Source organism: Littorina saxatilis, linkage group LG1, assembly GCF_037325665.1.
Source record: "Littorina saxatilis isolate snail1 linkage group LG1, US_GU_Lsax_2.0, whole genome shotgun sequence".
NCBI lineage: Eukaryota > Metazoa > Mollusca > Gastropoda > Littorinimorpha > Littorinidae > Littorina > Littorina saxatilis.
In genome coordinates this window covers 16628587-16649683 of record NC_090245.1, presented here as the reverse complement: position 1 = coordinate 16649683, position 21097 = coordinate 16628587, and the positions used below count along the sequence as shown (strand labels likewise).

At 41.7% G+C, this 21097-nt stretch overlaps 2 protein-coding genes across 5 annotated transcripts in view; one reads left to right on the top strand and one right to left on the bottom strand.

Moving 5' to 3' along the window:
* LOC138963099 (serine-rich adhesin for platelets-like) overlaps window positions 1-21097 on the top strand; it is a 72406-nt gene that overhangs the window by 5796 nt on the left and 45513 nt on the right. The window lies entirely within an intron of this gene.
* Window positions 1-21097, bottom strand: part of LOC138963188 (uncharacterized) — a 75287-nt gene that overhangs the window by 51712 nt on the left and 2478 nt on the right. Inside the window, exon 1 of one of the 4 annotated variants that reach the window (XM_070335239.1) lies at window positions 12164-12228. The exons of the other annotated variants lie outside the window; for them this stretch is intronic. Coding sequence (XP_070191340.1) covers window positions 12164-12171 — 8 coding nt within the window. The 5' untranslated portion in view covers window positions 12172-12228. Of the gene's footprint in view, window positions 1-12163; window positions 12229-21097 lie in introns of those variants that run through there. 4 annotated transcript variants of the gene reach the window in all.

The window sequence follows — 21097 nt, the reverse complement described above, 5'->3', positions numbered from 1 at the left end:
TCATCCTTTTGCTTATTTTAAGTTGACCGTGCATTGGTGTGAATTTTATTTTTACAGGATATATACAAGAGTTACACCACATGCCGGTTCCTGGGAACAAGCGTTCTGCATTTATTCCGGTGCCACAGAAGGGAGCCGATTTCACTGGTAGTAGTACTACTGTATCAAGGTTTGTTACCTAATACATCTTAACAGTAAGATATTTTTATTTTTATTAATTGGAACATGTTTGCACATCATTTGTAAGCGACCTCTGTGAATTGGATGGGTTTAACGTACGAACCCTCACTATGGTCAACATTCTGTTAGCGACTGTTTGAAGCGAATAAATGTAGCGGTCAGAAAGATTCCAGAATCAGTTGGGTCACTGGAAACTGTGTTTGTTTGTTTTTTAACCTGAAACAGTAAGAATTATACGAATTCATGAAATACAATTTTCTTTCATTTTGGTCTGTTGTGTGAAGACTTGCTAACCCGGCTTTGATCGACTCTCTGAGATAGTAAACATTATTCAAATACATTCAAATCAGTAAAAATGTCACTTTTCATCTTTTGTGTGAAGGGTACCCCAGGCTGATTTCCTGCACCATGGATGTAGAGGAGGCCAGACAGTCTGCTTCTCATTCCAGCTGTGTTGCGTTTTTTTCTGCTCGTGAAGTGTATCGCCACATTGCCAAAGCCATTGGCCAAGAGAAGTCACCCTGTCTGCCCATTTTGCATAGCCTTACAGGCTGTGACACTATGTCGTTCTTCAATGGTATTGGGGAATCAGAAGGCTTGGGAAGTATGGCAAGCATTTGAAGACGTCACTCAAACTTTCTTCAGGTTGTCTGCTCCTCTTTGTAAGCTGAGTACCACTGACAGGGCAGCACAAGAGCTTTTTGGTGTACATTTGTAGGACAAAACCAGCAACGTACTGGGTGTAAACAGTGCTAGACGGTACCTCTTCAGTAAAAAGAGCTGCCAAATTGACCATAATCCCCTTACAAGTGAGGTGCTGCTGCAGGACATGAGATTGAGAAGAGCCATCTACCTATTAGACTTCCAAACTCTGTGGGCTGGCAGTTCAAGGCTGGAAAGTGGGAGTCATTCTGGACGAGCTTTCAAGAGGTATCCAGCGTGTGCCGAGAACTCATGAGGTGTGCCTGCAAGAAGAGCTGTACAACAAAACGCTGCAAATGCTGCTAAGAAGGACTGCAGAGCACAGCTCTCTGCAAATGTGCTTGCATGCCTGTGAAAACTGTCAGCATCTAAACTGTGCAAAAATATTATTGCACCCATTTTCATACCCCAACTCAAACTTTTATTCCTGTGTCATTTTATTCAAACTGTTTATGCCATTAAAGGCTCGCATCTTCGCTATCTGGCACATTTTTTTTTAACATCACCATTTACGCCGTCAAAATAAGGATACCTTGACGTGACAAAGAGATGTGACAAAAACTTCGGGTACCTTTTAAAAAACCGACGACAATTCCTGAGGCACAACTGGGTCACTGTTGTATACGAAGAGAAAGTCAACTTGATTATCCATCCAGAACAGGTTGTTTTATTTCGCCATCTTGCATATTTCTAGTGTTGTGCCATTGTACCTACTGATGTATGTGTCGATCTCACGGATGAGATGTTTATGTGTCAAATTTGAGGGATACCCAAGTCAACTAAAATCCATGTATTTTAGCAATGACCAAGTGGGTTGCGTTGAAACTTTCAGGAATGTGTGTCTACGCACGAGGCATAGTTCAACCGTTTGAGTACACTTTCAAATCTTCACGAAATAATATTTTAAAAACTGCCACAGGTTTGTTGACTTACATCCCACATATTTTTGACTTCGCATGTATATATATGACAGATGGTTGTTTCAAGTACTGCCAAAGTTTCTTTTGAGTATAGACACTTGCCGGAATGTGCTAGTTGTGTAAACACATGAGAACAAACAACTTTTTCGAAATACAGCGATTATGAATTTTAGTCGACTTTTGAGTTGATACATTACATTTTTATCAGTTTTATTTTGGGGGTACCCTTATTTGGGCGGCGGTCAAATAACCCATGTAAAGGCCACCTTTTATCTTAAAAGTGTTCCAGTTAGCCAAGTTGAGTGCCCTCAATAGCATACTTTGAATATAACAGCACAGGAATGAATGTTTTCGTTTTGGTATGAAAATTGGTGCAATATATTTATTTTTGCACAGTTTAGGTAATCCACAAATTCTTCAACCCTGCCACCCACACCGTCCAATCATTCTCAGCACCAACAATACATGTATTGTTTGTTTAAAAATGTGTTTGTGTTAGTTTCTATTGCAAGAGAATGTCTTGTAGCATCAAAAATGCCTAAATACCCTTTTATTGGCGGCCATTTTGAAAATTGTAAAAAAACTACTGATTTCTTAATTTTTTCACGGTGGCTCTGTATCAGGTTTTGTTAAGCAAAAGCAAATGTCCATTTACGCCAAATTTGCTGTTAATCACATGAAGTGAAATATGCCTAACATACCCAACCGTTTATACTGGCGGCCATTTTGAAAAATTGTTTAAAAACTACCCATTTTTTATTTTTCGCGATGGCTCTGTATCAGGTTTTGTTAAGCACATAAAACTCTTCATATTTGCTTAATTTGGTGTTTGTTGCATGATTTGAATGATTTTGCAACATAGGAGCCCCACTAGGAGAAGTGTTAGCGCCTGCACACCACTGTGTTACGCGGATCACAGTCGTTCGACAAATGCCTCAAATGGTCTGAAACTTAGCCTCGTGAATTTAGTCACCTCTGGTTGTCCAATAAACATGATGCCTCCCTCCGCGTGTAATGATCGAGGAATCGCAAACGACCTTCACACTTTTCGCGGGAAGGAAACATAATATCCGGTATGTAGAAGCACCTTCAGTTAGCTGTCCAACAACTAGACCAGAACTGCAGAAGTGGAGACATTCACAAACTTTAAACGTGTAAAAACATGTAAACTTCACATGTCAAACATATGAGAGAGAGAGAGAGAGAGAGAGAGAGAGAGAGAGAGAGAGAGAGAGAGAGAGAGAGAGAGAGAGAGAGAGAGAGAGGGAGACTGATCTTTAATACACAAGGATATAGGTTTTAGGCACAGCCTAAGTCTTACAACCTGTTCTTGTGTACAGAGAGAGAGAGAGAGAGAGAGAGAGAGAGAGAGAGAGAGAGAGAGAGAGAGAGAGAGAGAGAGAGAGAGGAGGGGGGGGGGGGGGGGGTAAAACCTATACTCGCATATATATATACTAGTAACATAATAGCAACCGACGGTAGAAACTGGCGGCCGGTATAGTAACTTTAACGTCACTGGTGCGCAGGTTTTAGGTTTAGTGAAGGGCACTTGCTCGGTAACGCAGAAACGGGGTGAAGGTCTCGAGACCGGATTTTTATTTCTCCTACCTTACGCTGACATTACGCTAGATTACACACTGAGATAAAGGAGCTGTTCAACGGTAACATGATAAAGCTTAGTAAAAATGATTGCTTTGGTCCTCTTTGAAATGAATCGAATATGTTCTTCAACTTTGGGTTCATATAATCCACCCATGGTATTACATTGTCAGCCGACCAGTCTCTGGCAAGAACAACTTTTCGATCCCAAAGTGCCCGCTTCGCTCCTGTTCACGAATTAGTCTAACAGAGCCATGGAAAATGTACGTTCCAAATCGATTCGACGAGCTGAATAAACGCATCGATCAAATGCTGATTTCAGGCGTGTCCTAAAAAACTTGAATATAAGTGCCTCTATTATCGCTACCTGTGAAAACTGAACCCGAAACTACCAAGTTAGGACTCCCCACAGTGTTAACCTGCGAAATAAATTCAGTAACAAACGTTGCACAAGATGCAGCAAGGCTGTTGTTTGTTATTTTCCGGTATATATTTAAAAGGAACAGAAGTACATTATTCAATACACATGAAAGGAAGAATGCTCGTATCTCTTGCACATGTATGTAAAAGGCTGGACGCACTATGTTGGTTGACACGATCGTTGAAACGCAAAGGAAGGTATTTTTAAATTCAAGAGAACTCGAAAGGCCTTGAGAATCAATCAATCAATATGAGGCTTATATCGCGCGTATTCCGTAGGTACAGTTCTAAGCGCAGGGATTTATTTTTTTATTTTTTTATTTCATTTTATGCAATTTATATCGCGCACATATTCAAGGCGCAGGGATTTATTTATGCCGTGTGAGATGGAATTTTTTTACACAATACATCACGCATTCACATCGGCCAGCAGATCGCAGCCATTTCGGCGCATATCCTACTTTTCACGGCCTATTATTCCAAGTCACACGGGTATTTTGGTGGACATTTTTTTTTTTATCTATGCCTATACAATTTTACCAGGAAAGACCCTTTTGTCAATCGTGGGATCTTTAACGTGCACACCCCAGTGTAGAGAGAATGCGTGACATAAACAAGCAACTGAGCAGTAACACTCAGGGGCGCTCGTTGGCATGTTTTAATACGCCGTTTGACCACATTCCAGCCATGTTTCATGCGCTGTAACTTCCAAACTACGTATGGACCACGTAAGAGGAGATTTTAATCACAAGTCGACAAAACATAAACAAACAAACAAGCAAACAACAACAACAACAACAACAACAAGTCGCGTAAGGCGAAAATACAACATTTAGTCAAGTAGCTGTCGAACTCACAGAATGAAACTGAACGCAATGCCACACTCGTAGCATCGTCAGTCCACCGCGCACGACAAAGGCAGTGAAATTGACAAGAAGAGCGGGGTAATACTTGCGCTGAGAAGGTTAGCACGCTTTTCTGTACCTCTCTTCGTTTTAACTTTCTGAGCGTGTTTTTAATCCAAACATATCATATCTATATGTTTTTGGAATCAGGAACCGACAAGGAATAAGATGAAGGTGTTTTTAAATTGATTAGGACAATTTAATTTTGATAATAATTTTTATATTTTTAATTTTCAGAGCTTGTTTTTAATCCAAATATAACATATTTATATGTTTTTGGAATCAGACAATGATAAAGAATAAGATGAACGTAAATTTGGATCGTTTTATAAAAAAATATTTTTTTTACAATTTTCAGATTTTTAATGACCAAAGTCATTAATTAATTTTTAAGCCACCAAGCTGAAATGCAATACCAAACCCCGGCCTTCGTCGAAGATTACTTGACCAACATTTCAACCAATTTGGTTGAAAAATGAGAGCGTGACAGTGCCGCCTCAACTTTCACGAAAAGCCGGATATGACGTCATCAAAGACATTTATTGAAAAAATGAAAAAAACGTATGGGTATTTCATATCCAGGAACTCTCATGTCAAATTTCATAAAGATCGGTCCAGTAGTTTGGTCTGAATCGCTCTACACACACACACAGACAGACACACACACACACACACGCACATACACCACGACCCTCGTCTCGATTCCCCCCTCTACGTTAAAACATTTAGTCAAAACTTGACTAAATGTAACAACAATAACTTGACTAAATATAACAAAAAGGGGGGGGGGGGGGAGCACAGTGTTTATTCGACTGCCAAAATTAAAAACAAAAAACACATTTAATGAACTGAATATTTTGAAAGGTGGCAACCGGAACAGTTGCCTATGGAAGCTTATAATGCCAAGAAATATTGACACAAATAAATATATTCATTTCGTATTTTGCGTCAAACTAATGGGGATTTTTGTTGCGAGAAAAAAAGGGGATATGGAATGCACACTTGTGCACACAGCTGTGCATTTCTATCGGCTAGGTCTAGTATTCCACGTGCATGGACTGTCACTGCGAAGGTGACACCACCATCTGCCGCACACAGGAATGTAATTTTCTCTGGGGGATGAATGGCTTAGTCATTCCTGCATTGTTGATGGCAGCAGGAGCGGTCATCTATTGGAATGCATTCGGAGAGGTGACATGTCTCGTTTCGGTTACCGTTCTCACGAGATCAGTTTCAGTTTTTTTTCTCTCTTTCTCTCTCTCTCTCTTTCTCTCTCTCTCAGTATGTATGTCTTTGTCTGTGTCTCCCTCTGAGTCTCTCCGCTTTTGTCTTTCTATGTCTGTCTCTGTCTATGTGTGTGTGTGTGTGTGTCTCTCTCTCTCTCTCTCTCTCTCTCATCCGACTCCTGGCACACAGGTCAAAGCAGAGGTTAATTTGAGTGCACGTGTACCCAGCAGGAGGAGGGTGATTCGGGTCAGAAGTGGGTTAAGCACTTTAGTCTTCAGTCTTTGGGTTATAGCTTTCAGTGGAGAAGATGCCAACATGAAATTGCACTATGCTCTACTATTTATTGTCCTTGTCTATCGGACACGAAGAAGGGAAGCTACAATCGCCCCAGGCCATATATACTCTTTGTTTCCGGAGCCTTGACCATTGAGACGGTTACCTCATAGATGTGTTCATTCTTCAGTTTGTCGGTGTCAAAAGTTATACCCCCATTCCACACAACCGTTCTTTTTCCCGTTCCCGTACCAACCAAGGACTGCTGCCACAACAATGGAACGCTGCGCAAACGGCCGTTTTTTGGCATCTTTCAGCAGCGTCTGACCATAGTGGCAGCCGTCCTTGGTCGGTAAGGGAACGGGACCTAGAACGGATGTTTGAAATGCGGATATGACAACTCAGTGTGTGATAGCGCTACCGTTGCGTTACCGTTGTTTTAAGTTCCGTTAACGATCCAAGTGTTCCGTTACCGATGGGTTGAGGTTCCATTACCGTTCATTCTGATCGGGAGGCGAACGGCTAAAAATTTGAACATGCAGCCCAAACTCAGCCGTCCCTACCGACCCTACCGTTCAAAGCAGTTCCGTTAACGATCAGTTACGTTCATTGTGGTTCTGTCCCGATCCCTCCCGTGCCCGCACCGTTCCTTGGTCGGTACGGGAACGGGACCTAGAACGGTTGTGTGGAAAGGGGGTATAAGACTCGACCACTTGGCTTATGGTGGAGACAGCTGGAAGATCTCTGGATATAATTGTCTTACTTTTAGAAAATGTGTACTCTGCCTTGCAGATTAGAAATTTGTGCTGTCGGGGCTGGGTAAAGGGAGTGTGGAGGGTAAGGGGGTGGGGGTGGGTAAGCGAGGGGTAAGAGAGACGAAAGAGAAAACTGGACAGGGAAAAGTCCCTGCCTGAAGTATTCAATAAAGCCACACACAAAAAAAGAAATTACCACATATGCAGGTTTTCAATTCATATTTTTGCAAAGTATCTGCACAAGCATGTGTGCCTCTGTGAGTATGTTCGTGGCTGCTTTCATGGGGTGCCTGTATCCTCAGGAATTTGAGGATTTCTTTTATCTCTCTTTTTCTGACACCGTTGATTTAACGTCATTTTTACAGGACAGTTTTTTTCCTTTCAGTTATAAGTTGTAGTAGTTTGACCTTATTGTTTTAGGACAAGTAGAGCTCGTTCACCAGTAGCAAAGACTCACTCAGTCCGTCAGTGTGCCTGAGTGTGTGTGATGGGGGGGGGGGGGGGGGGGGCTTTCCCGTGACCGGCCACCTGCAATGTACGGACATGTTTGCATTGGCCCAAGGGTGTCCGTTCACGAGAGGGACCGACTGCTGTAACAGCAAAACTAGTGTGAAACATAAGTAATCAATTTATCCACTTGACTATATTCACAACAGGGACCTATCACACGGATTTTCAAATACTCTACAACACATGTAACCCAAATTCCACATGTGCCCGTACAATACCGCTTCTTTTATGAAAACATTGCTTCGGCCATGTTGATTTTAATCAACCAATTTTCTTGTTGTCACATGTGCTCACATTACATCATACCTTTGTGTTTAAGAAAGACTTCTCAAACAAGAATGTCCACTGAGCTAAAATGTAAAAAGTAAGTACATCATAGTAAATCAAGTTTTGAATGGGAAACAGACCGATTTTAGTCCTAGACCGGTTTTAATACAATGTATGTTTATAATTTTGAATCAGGCAGCCTTGGTGCAAAAACAGACAGCATGCAGATATAAATGGAAGTTGAAACAGGTACTTGTTTGAATTAAAACTTAGTTCTTTCAATTCCCGTTATTTCATTTGCGAAACGCATGGAGGCGCATGCAGAAGAGCAGCGTCAGTCACGACTATTATTACAACATTAATCCTTCCCTGGATTATTTTTCATAAGACGTTTATATAAACCAAACCTCAAACAAGTTTCCTGGCTATCACGCACAGCTACAAGTACAAAGAGATGAAACACGGGAGATAGAACACGCATGCAGTCTTCTTGGCAGAACTGTTCAATGAAACATAGACCAGAGCTTGTATCTGCCACTTCGCCAAATAACCTGAGACATTGAAGAGCCTGTAACCCTTTAAGAGAGTTTCCCTGCAGGCAGAATATTTCAAATGCTTCAGAAGATGTTTGATTTAGCTATGGGGATAGAACAATAGCACCCGTAGCGAACGACTGAAAAACTGGAGCTTAATTTCTACTGTAAAAGAAGGACCATGACGAAGGCAGACTTCACTGATACACAAAAGAGTAATTTTTGGCACACGGTTGACACTTACTTAATTTCTTATCAAGCGTGTTTGTGGGGCCATATTCGATCAGAACATTGCGAATGGGTCGTATAAGGCGAAATGACCACTCCATATTCTTAATTTGTAAGGCTTCTAATGACAAAAATAAAAACAAGAAAGGTTAGATATTGGAAGATCTATAACAATAGACAAAACGAAACATTCGACACAAAACAAAATTCTTCAAATGACAGAACATATTTTCGAGAGGGACCCGTGGACGTCATGCGGAAGCGATTAAGGCCAAATATCCGCTTCTGGAAACCTGATGAGTGCACTGGTGCGGCTTTCTTTGGAAGCCATACCCCAGAATAGCCTCTAGGCTCATCATAACAGCCATGATCCTCCAGCTTCGCGCTTACAGACTATCAGACAGGCCGGCCCTCCAATCTTAAAAATAGAGTTTACAGACGTCATATGGCGGAACGTGCGATGGAAAAGTGCACGCTGGGAAGAAATGTTTATAAGTTCAAAAAGAAGGAATAGTCGATCTTTTCTGTGTTTAATCACTTGTAAGTTTGCAAACGCTCTTGTACTGTCTCTGTATCACCGCGTCAAAACGTTTTGATATCTCGTGTTCCTTTGGTAGTAAACTTTCATGCACTTGATATCCTCCGTGACAAATTATGATGTCAAAAACTGTATCTAAAGGGTCCAGCTAAATATACTGTGTATCTTGTTTTCAAAACAGGTCTCCCTTTTCAAACAGAGATTCTGAATGTGCAAATACTGATTAACCGCATAATTAAAAATTAACCAAAACAAAAAACCAAAGACAAAAAGTGTGTGTGTGTGTGTGTGTGTGTGTGTGTGTGTGTGTATGTGTGTGTGTGTGTGTGTGTGTGTGAGTGTGTGTGTGTGTACGTGTATATGCGTGTGTGTGTGTGTGTGTAACCGACTTGGCTAAGCAATAAAACCAATGGTTACAACTGTATTCGTCTATCTCTTTGACATTAATCTATTGTACATTTAAGCACGCAACTCATTCATTGTGTGGCTGTATACACTAAAGGCAGTTTCTACAATCATGTAGGCGGTTGATCAACTTGCCTCCACCCACTCTCCTCCTCCTCAAATGACTCGGATAAAAGCATGAATACAGCATCATTGTTGCTCTTAAATATAACCTCACATCATTCAAAAGGCATAAAAGTAGCATCACTTCTGCTCCCTACCGTCTATTTTTTATGGCTTGTTATAATTTGTTTTACAGCCTTGTTTTCCAGCATAGCTACATGTTGCATTCCAAGGTTTCGCTACTTCAAAACTCATCACAATAATAAATCATGCCTTACATTCTTGAGGTGTTAGTTTCAGTATTCACATACACACACACGCACACACACACACACACACACACACACACACGTACGCCGCTGTCACAAGAACAGGTCATTTTCACTGAGACAGACAGACAAGCACGCACGCACTCTCCCACCCACACACACACACAAACACACTGGCATGATGTCAGAAGTAACTGTAAACCGTGTCCGGGGGAAAATGTGCGAACATAAAGCACAACCCTTGACAAGTATTCGACACATCTGGTCTTGCGACACACACCAGGCAACAGTAAGCATTCACAGTTAGTCAGGGCATTCTTTGCCTTTATACGTATGTGCTTTGCCAACCGTTTTGTTAGTACAAACAGAATACGTAAAATGCCAGATACGCCGTCATATTGTACACACCGAGTTTTCAAGCGGAAATGTAGAAAGTATTTCCAGAGGCGTCTGTAAATTAAATTTCCGAACGATTTATAATGCACTAGGGCAGATGGGAATGGTGTTAGAAGTTCCAAAAGAATAAGGGTTTAATCCCATATCATCCAAGCCGTCGACACTTAATTCGAATGTCGTTAAGAGATGCGTGATTCGTTTGAACCTGCACAGGCACTAGCCCAGAATGCAAATTAAAAGACTTAATATGTTGAGGAGTTTTGAATGTGTTGAAGAGTTTACCACATGTCTAGAATAGGCGCTGAAACGATTCATCCATACCTTTCTTGCACCCCTCCCCCTTTATTTTTACTATTATTTTTTAATGTACTTTTTACATTTAGTCAAGTTTTGACCAAATGTTTTAACCTAGAGGGGGGAATCGAGACGAGGGTCGTGGTGTATGTGTGTGTGTCTGTCTGTCTGTCTGTATGTGCGTGTGTGTAGAGCGATTCAGACTAAACTACTGGACCGATCTTTATGAAATTTGACATGAGAGTTCCTGTGTATGATATCCTCAGACGTTTTTTTCATTTTTTTGATAAATGTCTTTGATGACGTCATATCCGGCTTTTCGTGAAAGTTGAGGCGGCACTGTCACGCTCTCATTTTTCAACCAAATTGGTTGAAATTTTGGTCAAGTAATCTCCGACGAAGCCCGGACTTCGGTATTGCATTTCAGCTTGGTGGCTTAAAAATTAATTAATGACTTTGGTCATTAAAAATCTGAAAATTGTAAAAAAAATATTTTTAATAAAACGATCCCAATTTAGGTTCATCTTATTCTCCATCATTTTCTGATTCCAAAAACATATAAATATGTTATATTCGGATTAAAAACAAGCTCTGAAAATTAAAAATATAAAAATTATGATCAAAATTAAATTTTCGAAATCAATTTAAAAACACTTTCATCTTATTCCTTGTCGGTTCTTGATTCCAAAAACATATAGATATGATATGTTTGGATTGAAAACACGCTCAGAAAGTTAAAACGAAGAGAGGTACAGAAAAGCGTGCTATCCTTCTGAGCGCAACTACTACCCCGCTCTTCTTGTCAATTTCACTGCCTTTGCCATGAGCGGTGGACTGACGATGCTACGAGTATACGGTCTTGCTGCGTTGCATTGCGTTCAGTTTCATTCTGTGAGTTCGACAGCTACTTGACTAAATGTTGTATTTTCGCCTTACGCGACTTGTTTAATATAACTTAGATGGAGTTTGGAAATCAACAATTCATCTGCGAAACCATGACCTTCAAAGTCAAAGTTCAGTTACTTGGGTTTAAACTTTTGTCACACAACTTGAAGCTTCGTCAGGGTGCAGGCACGCGACACCGTGGGTACAAGAGTACTGCACAGCGACAGGAATACATCATGTAGTCTGTTTTCTGTGCCCTTGGCGGCCTTGTTGCCTTCCCAGTGGATCAGCAATGAGGTCGTGCGCTTGTGCGTAAATTTGTCTGTTCAAAAGTTGGTTATCTCTAGATAGGCAGCGGCTTTCCGTACCAAGCTAATAATAACTAATTTACGAACAATTCAGTAGCTCTGGCTAGTAAATGACGTTTTTCTTGTCAGGTTTTTATGTACAGCAAATACAAAAGCTTACAGGAAATATACAGAAAGAAAAAAAAACTGAAAATACGAACACAGCTAGGAAAGAACGACATGAGAGCTAGCCTATCTAAAAAAAAAAAAAATTAAAAAGTTAAAAAAGCGCAACGTGAAACATAAAATTCTGTCAGCATGGGCCTGTGTGGGTGTCGAGAATTACTTGCCCGAGATCACTTGCAAGGGAAGACGAAAAGAAAGCGCGAGTTCCGAAAACACTCGCGTGGTTACGCAAATGCTACACTCCACGTCATTCACAGGCAGAAAAGCAGAACAAAACAATACCTTTGCATACCTGCACCCGCTCTCAGACAGAACACGGGGAAAAGGTTGCGGGTGCAGACAGCGCCAGGAACTGAAACGCGGAGAGAGAGAGAGAGAGAGAGAGAGAGAGAGAGAGAGAGAGAGAGAGATGGGTATACGTACGGGTTAAGTGGCAGAGTAAAAGGGGTGGAGGCTAGCAGACAGAGAGGGGTGAGTGGGGAGGGGGAAAAAGAGCTTCAGAGAGAGAGAGAGAGAGAGAGAGAGAGAGAGAGGATACTTCAAGGAATAATACTTGGCAAGCGCTCTGCGGGATAGAGTGGCTCCGCGATTTGGCACCACGTTCACTGAATGACGCAAACATGACTGAGGTACACTGATACTGTCTGCTGCACGATATCGGTCGAATGGCACGGAGGGGTGGGACTGTAGTACCTGTCCAGGTTGGCGGCCAGGGTCGATCCCTATTCCATTAACTAAATCGGTGTCTTGTTGTTCAGACGTGGGTATTGTCATGTCATATATTGATTTGTACTGTGTGATCACCGCAAAATCAAAATGGCAGTGTGTCACTCTAGGAGTTACGAGCAGGAGTGACGGTGTGCACTGACGCGTGTCAACCTCGAGTCACTTACACGTACGGCAGTGCGTAAAGTGTTAGGTTTTTTGTTAGTGTACTGTGTCGCCTCACCTACTACCGTGTGTATTGTGAAAATTATTTCTTTGAAGTTGAATCGAAAGACTTTAAATTGATCCGGGCGAATCCCTGACAGGTTTTCTCAGCCCCGAGTCTGCGATTTAATTTTTTTTTTTTTACGGACGGCGTAGCATTTGTTTATATTGTTTACGGCGCGTGTGCACGGATGCGTCTGTTAGTGTGTGTGTGTGTGTGTGTGTGTGTGTGTGTGTGTGAGTGAGTGAGTGCGCGCGATCTCAGTGGATGGAGCAAGTAATTAGCTTCCATTGTATGACATCGTGTTTACTTTGCAACTGTAGCAGAAAGTTGAGTGAACCTGTCATGCGTTATTCAGTCAGCAATACGACTAGTACTGACAGCGTGTTTGTCGTCAACTCGTCTCCACGCGATGCAAGTGTCATTTGGTATAATTCGATCACACATTGAAATGTTTGCCGATGCTTTCGTTTGTGCGAAGCTGCACGAAACATCACCAGTGCTACCTCGTCAGTGTGACCTTGGTGAGGGTGGTGATGCACATGTAACGCTGTGGCTGCATGCATGCGAATGTAGGGCTGGTACCAGCGTGCACGTGAAACTCGTGCATGATGTAGCATGGAATCCATCCGCACGGTTACCGTTCCATAACTTGAACTTTTAACACCGGGAACTGCACAAAAACTGATTTGGGGGGGGGGGGGGGGGGATTTTTTGGGATTTTTTTTTTTTTTGGGGGGGGGGGGTCTTCTTTTAGTTCTCGTTTTTCTTCTTCTTCCTCTTCGTTATCCTCTCCTTTTTTTCTTCTTCGCCATCTTTTTCGTCGCTTTCTTGTTTAAAAACAGATGGTAATTTGCAAGAGCATGCGTTTAGGCTTTGTAGGTTGTCTACCGATAAATACGGTCCAGCCAAAAACACACACGATTGCATGGCAAGCACCAGAGTGTCACCTCGGTCAAATGTTAGTTTAGATTCAAAGCTGAATGGGAAACGTTATTTAAGTTAGACTTGACAACATGTAAGAAAAAACCCGTGAGGATGCAAGGCGAGTTCAAATTATCGATTTGGTATGAGCATGCTAGGCGCACTCTGAAGTGCGTCGGCCATTTCGGAGTACGAGTATACAACTACAAGCCAGCAGTCAGTGACCGTGCGCAGTCGATTTTCAATACGGAAATCAAATGCATCGTCAATACATGGATTTGTGTGTGTGTGTGTGTGTGTGTGTGTGTGTGTGTGTGTGTGTGTGTGTGTGTGTGTGTGTGTGGAGAGAGAGAGAAAGAGAGAGAGAGAGAGAGAGAGAGAGAGAGAGAGAGAGAGAGAGAGAGAGAGAGAGAGAGAGAGAGAATCATAGGCACAAGCCCACTTTAGCATAGAAAGACGTCATGTCCTCTACAGGTTACAAGTATTTCTGAACGTGACGTTGATTCCCAATAGGCACAAGCCTATTCCTACAACCTGTCCTTACTAAATCTATGACACAATGGTTACACTTCAGTTCTGCTGTTAATATATGTACATGAACCTACAGGCAAATGAACAGACAAACAAACAAGCAAATGAGAGAGAGAGAGAGAGAGAGAGAGAGAGAGAGAGAGAGAGAGAGAGAGAGAGAGAGCGAGCGAGAGCGAGACGACAGAGACCGAGAGATAGAGACCGAGAGATAGAGACTGAGAGAGAGGGGAGAGAGAGAGGGTATGACGGCTTACTAGTGCCAAAACCTAGGGTTACCATTTTCACGTGAAAATTAGTGTTAATTACTAATTTTCATGTTTGCCTCGTTTTCGGTCACAGTAGTCGGACTTCAACGTCCGAGAGGCTTCAACGTCCGGCAAACATAACTCTCACACTATTTCTAAAATATCTTTTAATAGAAGGCCTTATCGAGCAAGTTATCCGACGGACAGATGCATGTCACAGTTTTCTGCAATAGCGCTTTCCCTAACGTTGTTTTGGGTATCTTAGAAAAGAATAATCGACCCCGAAAACAGTTTTGAATCGAAGCTGATCCGGTAGCAGACGGACTTTTGATCGGCTGTGGTGTCACACTTTCACAGATATCTTTCTTCTTCTTCTTCTGCGTTCGTGGGATGAAACTCCCACGTACACTCGTGGTTTTTTTGCACGAGTGGAATTTTTACGTGCATGACCGTTTTTTACCCCGCCATTTGTTGGCAGCCATACGCCGTTTTCGGAGGAACAGATATCTTTCAATATAATTCCTTATTCGACAAGTTGTCGGGCAGACAACCGTACCGCATATGATTGTGTTTCCACCACCACACTCATAAAATTGCTTTGTAGTGTATTAGTAAAGGATCGATCCGAAAATGTTCGAACCGAGAGAGAAACAAGTCGCGTAAGGCGAAAATACAACATTTAGTCAAGTAGCTGTCGAACTCACAGAATGAAACTGAACGCAATGCAACGCAGCAAGACCGTATACTCGTAGCATCGTCAGTCCACCGCTCACGGCAAAGGCAGTGAAATTGACAAGAAGAGCGGGGTAGTAGTTGCGCTGAGAACGATAGCATGCTTTTCTGTACCTCTCTTCGTTTTAACTTTCTGAGCGTGTTTTTAATCCAAACATATCATATCTATATGTTTTTGGAATCAGGAACCGACAAGGAATAAGATGAAAGTGTTTTTAAATTGATTTCGAAAATTTAATTTTGATAATAATTTTTATATATTTAATTTTCAGAGCTTGTTGTTAATCCAAATATAACATATTTATATGTTTTTGGAATCAGAAAATGATGGAGAATAAGATGAACGTAAATTTGGATCGTTTTATAAAAAATTTTTTTTTTTACAATTTTCAGATTTTTAATGACCAAAGTCATTAATTAATTTTTAAGCCACCACGCTGAAATGCAATACCGAAGTCCGGGCTTCGTCGAACATTACTTGACCAAAATTTCAACCAATTTGGTTGAAAAATGAGGGCGTGACAGTGCCGCCTCAACTTTCACGAAAAGCCGGATATGACGTCATCAAAGACATTTATCAACAAGAAGGGCAAAGCCCATACGACTCACATGCTTTACACATTTTTCCTACCAAAATACATGTGACCTTGACCCAAGGTCAAGGTCATCCAAGGTCATGCAACACAAAGCTGTTAATTCAAGACATAGGAAGTACAATGGTGCTTATTGGCTCTTTCTACCATGAGATATGGTCACTTTTAGTGGTTCACTACCTTATTTTGGTCACATTTCATAAGGGTCAAAGTGACCTTGACCTTGATCATATGTGACCAAATGTGTCTCATGATGAAAGCATAACATGTGCCCCACATAATTTTTAAGTTTGAAACAGTTATCTTCCATAGTTCAGGGTCAAGGTCACTTCAAAATATGTATACAATCCAACTTTGAAGAGCTCCTGTGACCTTGACCTTGAAGCAAGGTAAACCAAACTGGTATCAAAAGATGGGGCTTACTTTGCCCTATATATCATATATAGGTGAGGTATTGAATCTCAAAAACTTCAGAGAAAATGTGAAAAATGTAAAAAATAGCTGTTTTTTAGGCAACATTTATGGCCCCTGCGACCTTGACCTTGAAGCAAGGTCAAGATGCTATGTATGTTTTTTGGGGCCTTGTCATCATACACCATCTTGCCAAATTTGGTACTGATAGACTGAATAGTGTCCAAGAAATATCCAACGTTAAAGTTTTCCGGACGGACGTCCGGACGGACGGACGGACGTCCGGACGGACGGACGTCCGGACGGACGGACGGACGGACGACTCGGGTGAGTACATAGACTCACTTTTGCTTCGCATGTGAGTCAAAAAAATGAAAAAAACGTATGGGGATATCATACCCAGGAACTTTCATGTCAAATTTCATAAAGATCGGTCCAGTAGTTTGGTCTGAATCGCTCTACACGCACGCACGCACACACACACACACACAACACATACACACACACACACACACACATACACCACGACCCTCGTCTCGATTCCCCCCTCGATGTTAAAACATTTAGTCATAACTTGACTAAATGTAAAAATGGCGGCCGGCCGGACATGTGCTAAAGGTCCGACCACTAGCAGACGGATCTCTTCGGTCGAGACTCACACACTTTCACAAATATCTTTCGATAGAATTCGTTATTCAACAAGTTGTCGGACAGACAGTTGTATGTCACGGTTATCTACACATGCGCTCAGCTCTTATTGTTAATTTGCATCGGATTAAAGAACTATGGACCAGAAAAGTTTCGAATCGAAGGATGTTTCGCTCTGGCCGGTATAACAGTCGCGCATGCGCATTGCCCCACAGTCACGAGGCACGTGAAAATTACTAATTTTTAGTTTTGGTGCTAGTAAGCCGTCAGGAAGCGAGCCAAAACTGAAAATTAGACATTAACACTTGAAAATTAGTTATTAACACGTGAAATTGGTAAATGCACTTGTTAGCATACACAGTGCTGTCAAGCCTATCTGTCTAGAATAGGCCTACCACAAAAGCCATTGTACCTTCCCTTCTCACCCCAGAACGATGCTTATTCGTAGCCCTGCCATGGACAAGTTTCACTCTAAATACTAAAATTAGCCTGGCCAGTAAAGAATTACGCAATTTAAGTTATAACAGGCAAAGTGGCCTCTGCGGCACTGAATGAAATAATCTGATGACAGAGTTCAAAAGTTGAGTTCAAAAGTTTATGTAACTTACGGGGTCGGAAAGTATCCCGGCTTACGATTTGACCTCAATAATGGAAAATAAAACCTACTATACACTTTTGACAATAAAGCCGGACAAAAATCTTCTCCAAAAATCACAACGAGCACGATTCAACGCCCCAGCAACAGTCCTGGTGGAAAACTACTAATCTGAATGATATACTGAGCAACTTAGTGATTGAAATAATCAGACACGCGCGCTCGCAGGCGTACACACACGCACGCACGCACGCACGCACACACACACACACACACACACACACACACACACACACACAGACCCTTCCCCTACCCCCCTCCCCACACTCACAAACAAGCAAGGGCAGCAACCTAATTTTAAAATCGTTCGTCAAGTGACTGTCGCCGATGTTTGCTTTACTTTGCTTGTGTGAGACATGATGTTTGCTCAATTTTTGCGCTGTGTTTGTCAGGGAACCCCTCAAAAAAAGCAAACCGCACGCCGTGGATCGTGTAACTCTGCATTTGCGCCACCGCAACTTTTTATCGCTTCACGCCGACGAAGAGGCAAGCTGCAAGGTAGGTCTCTCACAGAAAATGAAAATTTGTAGGACTTTCAGGCATCATCTAGATTCTTCATTAGTACATTTTAAAGAAGTATATACTCAAGGTCTAAGGTACGTGCTTTTTTAGTCGAAATGTCAGGTTTCGGCAGTTCAGAAGTCCGATTTCTGCTGGAATTGTAGCTGAAATTGCACGATTTGTCCCTTCCTTCGTAACTTCAACGAAACAGCACTAGTTGATGCATTCCCGTGATGATATCCTGTGAGCTAAACATGTCCTTTGTATTCTTGATGAATGCTGTTGCACAATTTTGTCTTTGGGTGACGCACGCGGCAAAAGGAAACACAAACAATTAGACTTCATGTTATACGCCACCGATGCTTGGTGTAATTCGCCACCGCAATTTCACGTCTTGGGTGTTATTCGCCACCGCAACTGTCTAATGAATTGGATAATATGTTGAAGAGTTCAGTGATTCTGTCACTTCCAATTGAAAATATTGATTTGGAGTTGTTCAGTTCAGTGTATAGTTCAGCTTTTGTAGAACACGTTTCTGAGACGCACCTGGCGGCGTTTCACTCCCACATTCTTCGTCATTCTTCTTTCCCGAAAAACGTCACGTCTGTCAGAGGCGTTCTTTTCTCTTCCAGCGTCAAACTGATGAGTTTTTGTGTTGTCGCTGGCCGGTAATAGGAATGACTGAATTTTAGAATTATTTCATACACATAAACACCAACGAAGCTTAAGAATTTTAGAATTATGTGGTATTTGGCCCCAGGCCCACAATGTTTTTAACAGGAGCGTTCCAGGCCCAGTTTCAGACTCAAGTGACCGCAAATCAAACAGGAAGAGGTAGGTTCCATATTGTCAAACTTAGTGATTTCAGCCACTGAGTGTTTATTGCTAGAATGGCAAGAATCGCTGCGCTCTTCAATCACATATGCTTATACAATAACTTTTCTGACGGGATACGAGTGGTTTGGTTGCAGATGGATTTGGAACAGTCCGGGCAAACCATTGACAGCTTCCTTGATGTCAGTGATGTGGTAGAAGTTACTACTCGACCACCAGTGACTTCGACACCGCAGAAAAAGAAGTCAGAGCAAAAGCAGTGTTTATGCCCAGAATGTGGGAAAACATATAAACACCAACGAACATTAAGAAACCACAGGCTCTTCCATCACACATAGGGTGGGGGTCCAAGGGTTACCTGTGAAGAAGAAGAAGAAGAAGAAGAAGAAGAAGAAGAAGAAGAAGAAGAAGAAGAAGAAGAAGAAGAAGAAGAAGAAGAAGAAGAAGAAGAAGAAGAAGAACAGTTTGATTTGTCAACTCATGGTGCTTCTAAATCCTTTGCATTGGCAAGATCACGCCACGCCCCTGAGTTTAAAACTTGCAGCACTAAAGTTAAAATGCTCCTATCAATTGCTGTCAGTTTTGTGACAAAAATAAAGGTTTAAATGCCTCCACGATGTTGATGCGTTTGAAAATAACAATTTGCGTAGTGCGGTGGCGAATAACAAAAAATGCGGTGGCGAGTTACATCTAACATTGAATTGATGCGGTGGCGAATTACAGAGAGTTGTTGACACTCTGTTTTTATCTGCTTCTTGCAAAGTATATATGGAACTATATACAGAGAAACTACACGTGGAGATTCATAAAACATTAAAGTTATCAGTGAACATGTCCAAGAATAACCAGTAATCTCCGTTTTGTTGCATTTGACGCAGAAACTGAAAATATGCCCAAAACATGGGGAAACGAGAAGAAAAACAGATCGTCACGATCAAAAAATATATACAGAAATATAGCTAAGGATATAAGTATGTGAAATGCAACACTTGAGAACATGCTGAGTGCCTAGCATTCTAACAATTTAATTTATCATTCGAGAGATCTACCTCGCAGCTTGCCTCTTCGTCGGCGTGAAGCGATAAAAAGTTGCGGTGGCGCAAATGCAGAGTTACACGATCCACGGCGTGAACCGGCAGCTCCGTTTTCACACCGCTCATGCCATCGACATAGGAATGACATAACAAACAAAAATACGCAAGATAGCGACACTGATTTCTCTGAGAGGCCAAAGCTGATTATTAATTCCACAAGGCTCATAAACTCAAGTGGTCTCCAAAAATAAACAGCAAGGCAAGATTTTTTTTAAAAATTACAAAATAAGAAAAAGACAATCAGGAAAAAAAAATACAATTCACAGTACGATATTGCCAGACTCGAGTTACCTGTACTACTACCACTACACACATATATGGCAATTAACATTTGACTGCACTCGAACTCGGCCAGCTTCTATAACCACATTTCGTTGACTGTTTGGCTTCACTGATCTGCTTTCCGGTATCTCTGCTTCGGTACTTATCACCGCTACTGGTCACTGAGGAAGGGGGGGGGGGGGGGGGGGGGGGAGGGGGGGGGAGGGTATAAGCAACAGTCATTGCAAGATAATCATGTACGTATAAGTCGCACTATGATGTACATCTCTCGCCGTTATACAAGCCGCGTGTCTGATGACTGAGAATTAGCGTGTGAATTCGTATCAGTGAACTGAGCTGTCATTTTATTTCCACTCAAGTAAAGATAGGCTGACATCACATTTGCGTTTATTGTTCATTTTCCACCAATCATGTGAATAATAATAATAATAAAACATTCTTTTATAGCGCCGCTGTTCACCGCCAAATGGCAGTCTCATGGCGCTTTACACTGGACATTAAAATTCAACATTTTACATAAAAAAAAGTTTCCTCGTAAGAAATAAAATACAAGCATTAATAACTTACATTTCATAGAAAACGACCACTTATATATAAGATAATCTAGAAAAATTGTGAACCTTGTGACAACGAGTTTGTCAATCGTTTGGTGGTCACACTTGCCGACCCTGAGCCCCGGGCTTGACCGAGAACATGTCCCCGCAATACCACAATGATAACACTGAAGTGACCTTTTGGCTTTTAGTATCTCAGTGTGTCCGTCTCTTACATAACTTGACACAGGAGTACGGTAACTATTCGGCACGACCCTGACTGAATAATAGTCTGCGCAGTC